General features: G+C 36.8%; 1 protein-coding gene across 1 annotated transcript; it reads right to left on the bottom strand.

Moving 5' to 3' along the window:
• Positions 1 to 5,373: 5,373 nt before the first annotated feature.
• LOC141346054 (extracellular calcium-sensing receptor-like) lies at positions 5,374 to 8,742 on the bottom strand. The gene is made up of 6 exons (XM_073850973.1): positions 8,522 to 8,742; positions 8,112 to 8,403; positions 7,068 to 7,898; positions 6,638 to 6,865; positions 6,372 to 6,495; positions 5,374 to 6,281 (listed from the first exon to the last, which is right to left on the bottom strand). The coding sequence occupies exons 1-6, from the start codon at positions 8,740 to 8,742 to the stop codon at positions 5,374 to 5,376; spliced, it is 2,604 nt and encodes an 867-aa protein (XP_073707074.1).
• Positions 8,743 to 9,109: the final 367 nt, after the last annotated feature.

Genomic DNA, 9,109 nt, shown 5'->3' with positions numbered 1-9,109 from the left:
TATTGCAATATATCACTTAAATATATATAATATATTATTATATAATATATCATATGATATATATAATATAATGTGGGATATATTTCAGTATACATAACAATATATTATATAGTATAATAATATGTATTTATTCAATATATGAAAACGGCAATAATTGCAGTATTGTTCCATATATTGCAATATATCACTTAAATATATATAATATATTATTATATAATATATCATATGATATATTACTATGTAAATTTCACAATATATGGAGACACGTGAAATATATTGTCTTGTAATATATTAAGAAATATATTTTTGTTTCGTAAGGGTTGGCAGAGCAGGCAGAGCTGGGACATGGGTAGACCACTTGACCGTGGCAGAGCAGGCAGTGAGTTTATAAATGGACGCCACCTCCTTAGGAGGTTCTGCAGCATGAGCTGCCACCTCTGGAGGCACTGACGCAAATTCATGGACTGGAGAGGCCTCTGGAGCACAGTGTGCAGCCCACACACTCAAAATGCCAACAGCCATCACAGGCAGCGTAGTGGATAGAGGGAGGCCCACTGGGCTAGTGGGTGTAAGGGCCACTGGGACGCCAGCAGCTCGCACTGACACCAGTTATCTGGACGACGCACTCTGCTTATTCTACGACACCAGTTTGAACACTGTGTGCAAAGCGCCGTTGTCCGAGATGTTCCTTGAGTAGATTTCAGTGTTGGGCAGTAGCGCCGCTACAAATAGTGACGCTACTAGCTTAACTACATTTCTCAGTAGTGTGGCGGTAACGTCACCGTTTTCGGAATCAAATAGCTTTTCAGTAGCGAAGCTCTTTTTTTTTGATCATTTAACGCGGTAGCATCAACAAATGCTATATTTTTTATATATATACTTTAAGCTCAAATCGGAAATATACAGTCAAGCCCGAAATTATTCATACCCCTGGAAAATTCTGACTTAAAGCAACAGGCAACATCTCAAGGCAGACAGTCCAATGGACACTGCACACCGCTGGGTTCCACGGATGCAGACCAAGGAGGACACCACTTTTCCAGATAAGGCACACAAAAGCCCGCTTGGCCTTTGCAAATGTTCATCTGGACAAAGAAGAAGACTTCTGGTCTTCTGTTTTATGGTCAGATGAAACAAAAATTTAATTGTTTGGCCACAATGATGTAGCCTTCATTTGGCGTAAAAAAGGAGAAGACTTCAACCCTAAGAACAACATCCCCACTGTCAAATATGGTGGTGGGAACCTAATGTTTTGGGGGTGTTTTTCAGCCGGTGGACCAGGGAACCTAATCACAGTAAACGGCACCATGAAAAAGGAGCAATACCTCAAGATTCTCAACAACAACAGAGAACTGCAGAGAAACAAGTGGGCACCAGTTGACATTTCAGCACGACAATGACCCAAAACACACAGCAAAAGTGGTGAAGAAATGGTTAGAAGACAAAAACATTACCGTTTTGCTGTGGCCCAGCCAGAGTCCTGACTTAAATCCAACTGAGAATCTGTGGAGGGAGCTAAAGATCAGGGTGATGGCAAGGGCCCATCCAACCTAAAAGAGTTGGAGCTCATTGCTAAAGATGAATGGGCAAAAATACCAGTGGAGCTGGTCAGCAATTATAGGAAGCGTTTGATTGCTGTAATAGCCAATCAAGGCTTTTCTATTGATTATTGAAAAGGGTATGAATAATTTTGGACATGCCACTTTTTGTTCAAATGTAAAATGCAAATACATGGCGAAAGGTTAAATGTTTTCATTTCGGTTTGTTCTTAGCAAAAATATTTTTTAGTTCAGGTTCCAGAGAGAAATAAGAACGGAACAGTGTGCTAATAAAATAATTCTAATAATCTTTGCCAATATTCTTGAAACTTCAAACTGCTTTGTACTTCACCAGTATCAAATAATGCCTTTACTGTATGACCAAAAATGATGTAGTAGGCTATTTTTATCTTTTATCGCTGGCGCCTCACGCGAACACACTCTCATTGCAGCCTGTTTATTATCAAAATAAAACACAGTCACAGTACTTTCTGTCTCTCTTTAAATTTGTTTTGGATTGTTTATAGCTAGACCTATATTGTTATATAATACAGGCTACTGTCTGCAATTGTATTTATTTATTTATTTATTTATTTATTTAATCCTTGTTCTGTTCTTGTTCCAAAAATAGGTGATTAATTTGATTAAATATTATTACTAGGTTAACAAATTTACTGGGCCAAATCTGGCTTACATTCGGCACTTGTTTTTTCAGTCTTGACCGCAAATGTTTGTGATTTGTTTTTATTTATGTACTATAGATTCTGACAATTCAAACAAAAATCAGGCTTCTGCATTCATGAAATCAATTACTACAGTATCTTTGTTCATAAACAGAAGTTTATTAAAGACTGTGATGAAAAAAAGACCAAATATGCTATATAAATTATTAAAAATATATTGTGTACATGCAAGCAGATGAGCCCAGAATATGAGCTTGATTGCATGACAAGCGTTTTCTTCCCCATATAAAACTGCGCTTAACTTGCCTTAATAAAAGAAGACAGTGAAATAAAAAGGCCAAATAATATATTTGATAAAAAATATATATGTATATATATATATGTATATATATTAGTGGTGGGCCGTTATCGGCGTTAACGTGCTGCGTTAACGCGAAACTCTTATCGTGCGATAAAAAAAATATCGCCGTTAATCTATTCTCAAATTTGGGTTGGGAGCTGGGTCTAAACTACGCAAGCTATGATGACTTTCACCTTGATAGTTTAACGCGGATGTATACCGAAGACTATAGAATATGGTCGCGCGTTTAAAACACAGACGGGGTCGCGTCGTCCTCCATTCATAAAAACCGAATCTACTATAGCGAAATGCCACGTAAATTCGTAGTTTTTTGGATTCATAAATCAAATGTTGGTCTGTCACTTAATTCAAATCGCGATATGGACTAGTGTATGTGAAAACTGAAATGCAAAAAGACCGTTTTAATATGAATCCGGTATGTTCCGTTTGCCTAGCTGTATGTATGCATTGCGGAGACGAGCTTTTACTACACGCATACTGAAACACACGTGACGCTCCCGGTAATTTTTGGCATTTGCATCTCACATGAACAGATAAACTCAATCTCCAAAACTGCTGTGAGTGTCACTTTTACCATTTCATTTGAGAAAACTAGCATCATATCATACTGTATACACAGAAACTTCACGGCAACCTGTCAAAATAAAAGTACGGTGTAACATGAACGTAGAAGTAGTGGAAACGTAGGGGAAACACTGGCTACCATAGATATACATACGTAGATGTATATTTTTATCACACTATACAACAATAATACTGTTTTTTTTATTACAGTAAGGGCTAAATTTAGGGTTGGGTAGGTGTTGACGTTAAAAAAAAAACACAATCTAATAGGTAGAAAAAATAATTTCATTGTTAGTTAGTTAGTAAACAGTACATCTTATTGAACATAATTTATTTTCATCAACAAATTATCATAGAACAGCTTTATGAGCTTTATAATCCATTCTCAAAGACTTACTTTTAGTCATTATTTGGGTAGCACACATATTCTGAATGCCTTCAGCAGAATTCAAATTAGCCATTTTAATCTAGATTAATCTAGATTAATTCCAAGATTTAATCTAGATTAATCTAGATTAAAAAAATTAATCTATGCCCACCCCTAATATATATATATATATACTATGTAGAGGCAAGCAACGTGGTAATCCATTAAGCCATGTTGAGGATTTATAATGTTTTTTTCTACGGGGAAGAAAACACGAGAAATTTCCGTTTATATTCTGGGCTTGTCTGATTTCCTGTGCGCAATTATTATTATTTTAATAATAAACTATGTACCAGATTTGGTCTTTTTATATTACCACCATCGTCCATTAGCCTACCTTAAGAGTTTTCTATAACGGTTTTCTATTGGGGAAAAAAAGCTTTAAGTGCATTACTGAGTTGCATTAATAGCTATCTTCTTTCTTAATAGTAATGTTATTAATAAGGTTATTAATATTAAAATAGTTATTTGTTATTTGGGCCTCCAATGTCACTGCTTTAGTACATTAAGTCACATTAAACATTTCAGAATGCCCCAAAACCGTGCACTTAACACTGACTGTATTCTTTTATAGTTTTAGATTACATGATTGTGCTCCTTCCAAACCTGTGCTTATTGAACTGTGCTATAATAAATACAGCCTCCTTTAAATAATTCTTAGAATCCTCAAGAGCCTTTATTCTGTGTAGTGCTGGTAATTATATACTACCAAAAGCACTGTTGTATTTAATGGATGTTAATAATCAATTTATGATGGTTAGTTGACATTATTAACAACATGGACAAAAAAAATTGTCATTAATTTTGTTGATGACTAGTCGTTGAACTAGTCATTTGATCTCATATGACCTAATGTAAGGTCCTACAATAATGAAGGTTGACCAGTGTGGCGCTGTGGGGCAAGACTGTAATCCAGTGATGTGGATATGTTTGCACTAACTCTGTAATCAGCACTTCAGTCAAGTCAAATCAAGTCAAATCATATTTATTTATATAACACTTTATGCAATATGTGTAGAATATGTACAACTCAATATTTTGACGAATTGCAAATGCTGATTATTTGACCAAATCCAACTGATTAACCCTCCTGTTACCCTAAAATCCGCTAACACCTTTTATCCACTGGGGTCAATTTGACCCCAAATTTAAAACCTCTAGAATATGATATTTTTTTGCTAAAAGGTTAGTGTCAGGTAATTGATGTCTTTGTTGACTACTTAACAATACTCTGAAACACCCCCCCCCCCCCCACTTTCACTGTCAAACACCTGTGACAAAATCTCACTGACAAAACCTTTGCGTAGAGGTCATTTTCAATTGAGAGAGCAATTCAATTGACAGCGGTTCTCGCAATACTACAGGTATGGTTGTGTTAGTTTTTTATTTTATTTTTATTATACTTAACATATAAAATTATAGTGTATATTTTAAAATCATAGCATGTTATAGTGACCTCAATATCACCCAAAACAAATGTGTGTAAAAAAAATTATATTTCTTATGTTTTATACAGCTAAAAGAACCTGGGGTCAAATTGACCCCAAAGAACACCGATGTGACAAAATGTGTACAGGGCATTGAAAAAATAATATCATGTTAATTTTATGTTTACCAAGTTTTCCCCATTAAATTAGGAAAAGTCATTCAGTCTGAAGCAAAAAAAAAAAAAAGTCAATTATATATGTACATACGTTAAACATTGAATGGGGTCAAATTGACCCCAAGGATAACAGGAGGGTTAATCAGTGAACTGTAATTGAAAAGTTCACAATTATTTATTTATGATTTATTAACTATTTATTTTGTTTCTCTTCCCATGATGGCATTTTTAGTGTTTCTCTCTGGATGTAAAAGGATGATGTAGCACTTTGGGGCAAATATGGCCACCAGTAATCCAAAACTAGAAGCTAAAATGGCAAATATCTCTACAGCCACTGCATATTTCCCTGGTGAGCTCACATATGCTGGTACAAATGCAATCCACACAGCACAGAAGATCAACATGCTAAAAGTGATGAACTTTGCTTCATTAAAATTATCTGGAAGATTTCTTGCCAGGAAGGCTAGAATAAAGCTTATTGCTGCCAACAGTCCAATATATCCCAGCAGCATAGAAAAACCAGCCACTGAGCCAATAGCACATTCATATACTATTTTAGAGCGAATATACTGGTTGTTTTTGTGTGGTGTTGGAGAGGCAGTTGATAGCCAGACTGCACATATCACCACCTGGAGGGCTGTTAGGACCAAAACTGTGCATCTTTGATGAACTGCTCCAAACCATTTCATCGCTCCTTTGCCCTCTGGTCGAGATGACTTGAACACAGCTATTACCACCATAGTCTTGACCAGGATGCTGGAGATGCACAGGACAAAGCTTATGCCGAACACAGCATGTCTTAACTGACAAGTCCACAACTCTGGCCGGCCAATGAACAGCAGCACACACAGGAAACACAGTTTCAACGACAGCAGCAGCAGGAAGCTAAGCTCTGAATTATTGGCACGAACTATGGGAGTGTTACGATGCTGAGCAAAGATGACCAAAACAAGAGCACAGATGCAAGTGCCAAGCAGAGAGGCAGTGGTCAAGGAAATGCCTAAAGGATCCTCATAGGACAGAAACTCTACTTCTTTCGAGACACACTGATCCTTATCTGAATTGGACCAGAACTCATCTGGGCAGACTGTGCACTCAATAGCATCTGTGAGTAATCAAAAAGAGAGAAGGTATGAACTGAGGAGTAAATTACTTTCAAATTATGTTTAAATTTTGCAGAATATAATTTCCTCACTTGTTGTATTAGAAATTTCTCCATCTCCACATGGCAGGCAGTCAAAACAGCAGACAGGGAGGCCCTTTCTCCTGGCTTGTCTGGTCCCGGGTGGGCAGCTCTCACTGCACACAGACCTTGGGGGCTGAAAAAGACATTATCTGTTTTAGCATGTGCAGTATTGTATTTGTCTTCCTATTTATCCTAAATTCGTTTTTCATAGTTTTGACTAATATATAGACTATATATGTGCATAAAGGATGACATTAACATGTAGTGTTTATTACTTTTTTGGTCTCAAAGTTCCAGTATATTGCATCCTCATCTAGTGTGAACACAACCTCTGTTGCTGCCCCTTTATGTACTACACCAACCGGGTGAATTTTTATCGATCCATCAGAGCTTGGCTGCCAGTTCAGCACATCATAGATGGCCAGAGCATCTCCATTCTTATCAAATGACACATGATCCCCAAAGCCTGTAGTGAAGTTCACTTTCTGTAGGTAGTGAACTAGCTGTAAAGTTGGTAGACAGAGCAAGAGTTAAATGTTTATCTTTCTTTTTTAAATTTTATATATATGCATATATATATATATATATATATATATATATATATATATATATATATATATATATATATTAGTACATATTTTGCTTTTACATCTTCAGCTCTTCTGTATGCCTGGAAAGAATTTGCGCCATACCTGTGGGTCTTACCTGCCAGGGTTTCAGGTTGGTTTTATCAGCACAGCTGTTCCCACTGAATGGTCCTGTACCCTCTTCACACTGCATCAGGTCATGAAGTGCATAAGCCAGGGCATAAACTGCCTTATAGACATTATAAGCTGCTCTCAACCCTGATACATCAGTGTATGGTGTTTCAGTGTTGCTCAGATCCTCTTGTCCTGTACACACCTTTTCCACTTGCTCTCCATCTGTCAGTCTACCCCCATTTTCAAAACTACATTTGAACATGTTCTCCCAGAAAATCCTCACTACATTGTTTTTTTGATCATTACTGGGACGGAGACGTAGAAGAAACTCATGAAGGCCCTCAATCTCCCCACGTCTGATAGCAATGCCCAGTGTGCCCCCCAGGATGGGTAAGAAACGTGGAGATTGATATACAGGAGAGGTGGTCCAAGCTTCACTTGCAATCCACTGCTTACCTGTCATGTTCTGCAACACCACCTCCTCCATCAAAGGTATCAGAAAGGTTGAAACGGCAAAAACAACCACCACCCTAGCTGTTGAGGCCTGAATCACTCGTGTGATATGTTGAATGTCTCTGTAGTTGTTATCAGGATGGGGCAGGATTTCTGAAAAAGCAACACAATGCCCAAACAGCTGCATTTCCTGCTGAAATAACTGAGCAGCATAGATGCCATAATCATCATCACTGTAGATGAGACCAACCCAGGTCCATCCAAAATGCCTCAAAATATGAACCATAGCTTGCACCTGGAAGGCATCACTGGGGATTGTTCTGAAGAAAGAGGGGTACTTTTTCCTGTTACTTAAACAGGAGCAGGTGGCGTAGTGACTAACCTAATTAGTTAGGAAAAATGGAGAGATAAATTAAGACATGAGAAAGAAATAGAGCTATAATCATCATTTCATTTCATTTGTGCTAAAAACAAGTTACACATGCTAAAAAATATTTTGCTAAAATATGCAAAAATATGCACATAGTGTATTTTATTTTTCCATTCTTTCAGTTTTTTTTTTTTTTTTTTTTTTTTTTTTTGTATTTCATCTTACTATAGGTACTCGAAACAGCCCCAGAACATTGGAAATTGCAATGGAAGTAGTTGAAATTGGATCCCCTACAATCCCAATGATCGGGGGAGGGCCAGTGCAGTTTAGATTGGAGAAGGACTCCTCTGTCCCACTAGCCAGGGACATGGCAGCCCGGAATGCTATTCCTAGTCTCACGCAGTTGTCATATAGATGGTATCCAAGAGTGATGTTAGGCAGCAGGTTTGGATTCTTATTGATCTCATTTACTGCAAAAGCCATTGTCTGTGCCTGCTGGAATATTTCTATATTAAATCTAAAAGAAAAGAAATGCATACATACATTAAAATATATTATTAAAATATATTATTATTATTATTATTATTATTATTATTATTAGTTCTGTAGTCACTCTAGCCCCAGATCAGACTCACTTTTCACAGTATGGTGGGTCTGGTTCCGTTATGAAGCTCAGTTCTGGAAACACTGAGAAAAGGTGAATATGGAATAGGCCTCCAAGCATAAATTCTCCATCCTGGTACATTCCATTCCACTTAAATCGTCCCTGGAGCTGACATGTACCTGATTTGAGTATTGAATCTGGAGAGATATAGTTAAATGAGAGGTATAGAAAAATATACAGAGTGATCCACATCTCTCTTTCTCTGTCTGTCTGACCCACTCACCCACTTAGCTATCTAATTTATGATGAAACTTGTGTGGGTGTTGCTTTAAAAGAGTAGGCAATTCCAAGTGGGCATCCCTGAAATGCAAGACGTCACTCTCCCATCCCTCCCACATAGACAACAGAATTGATAGAATAAAGGAAATGTTATGTTTTCTACTTTACAGTAATTTGTTGGTAACACCTTATATGAAGCCTGTATTTATAATACATTATAAGGGTATTCTTAAGGCATTATAATGCATTATATATATATATATATATATATATATATATATATATATATATAAAAACGAATAATATGTTGTATAATCTCATGAGTATTCATAAGAACAGT

Source organism: Garra rufa, chromosome 11, assembly GCF_049309525.1.
Source record: "Garra rufa chromosome 11, GarRuf1.0, whole genome shotgun sequence".
Taxonomy (NCBI): Eukaryota; Metazoa; Chordata; class Actinopteri; order Cypriniformes; family Cyprinidae; genus Garra; species Garra rufa.
The sequence above is the reverse complement of the archived record's forward strand: the minus strand, read 5'-3'. Positions and strand labels throughout refer to the sequence as shown.

Coding starts and splice junctions, on each gene's coding strand:
- LOC141346054 (XM_073850973.1), bottom strand. CDS start 8,742: ATGTGGATCACTCTGTATATTTTTCTATACCTCTCATTTAACTATATC. Junction 8,404..8,521: donor GACCCACCATACTGTGAAAA/GTGAGTCTGATC, acceptor CTTTTCTTTTAG/ATTTAATATAGAAATATTCC. Junction 6,496..6,637: donor GGAACTTTGAGACCAAAAAA/GTAATAAACACT, acceptor TGTCTTTTTCAG/CCCCCAAGGTCTGTGTGCAG.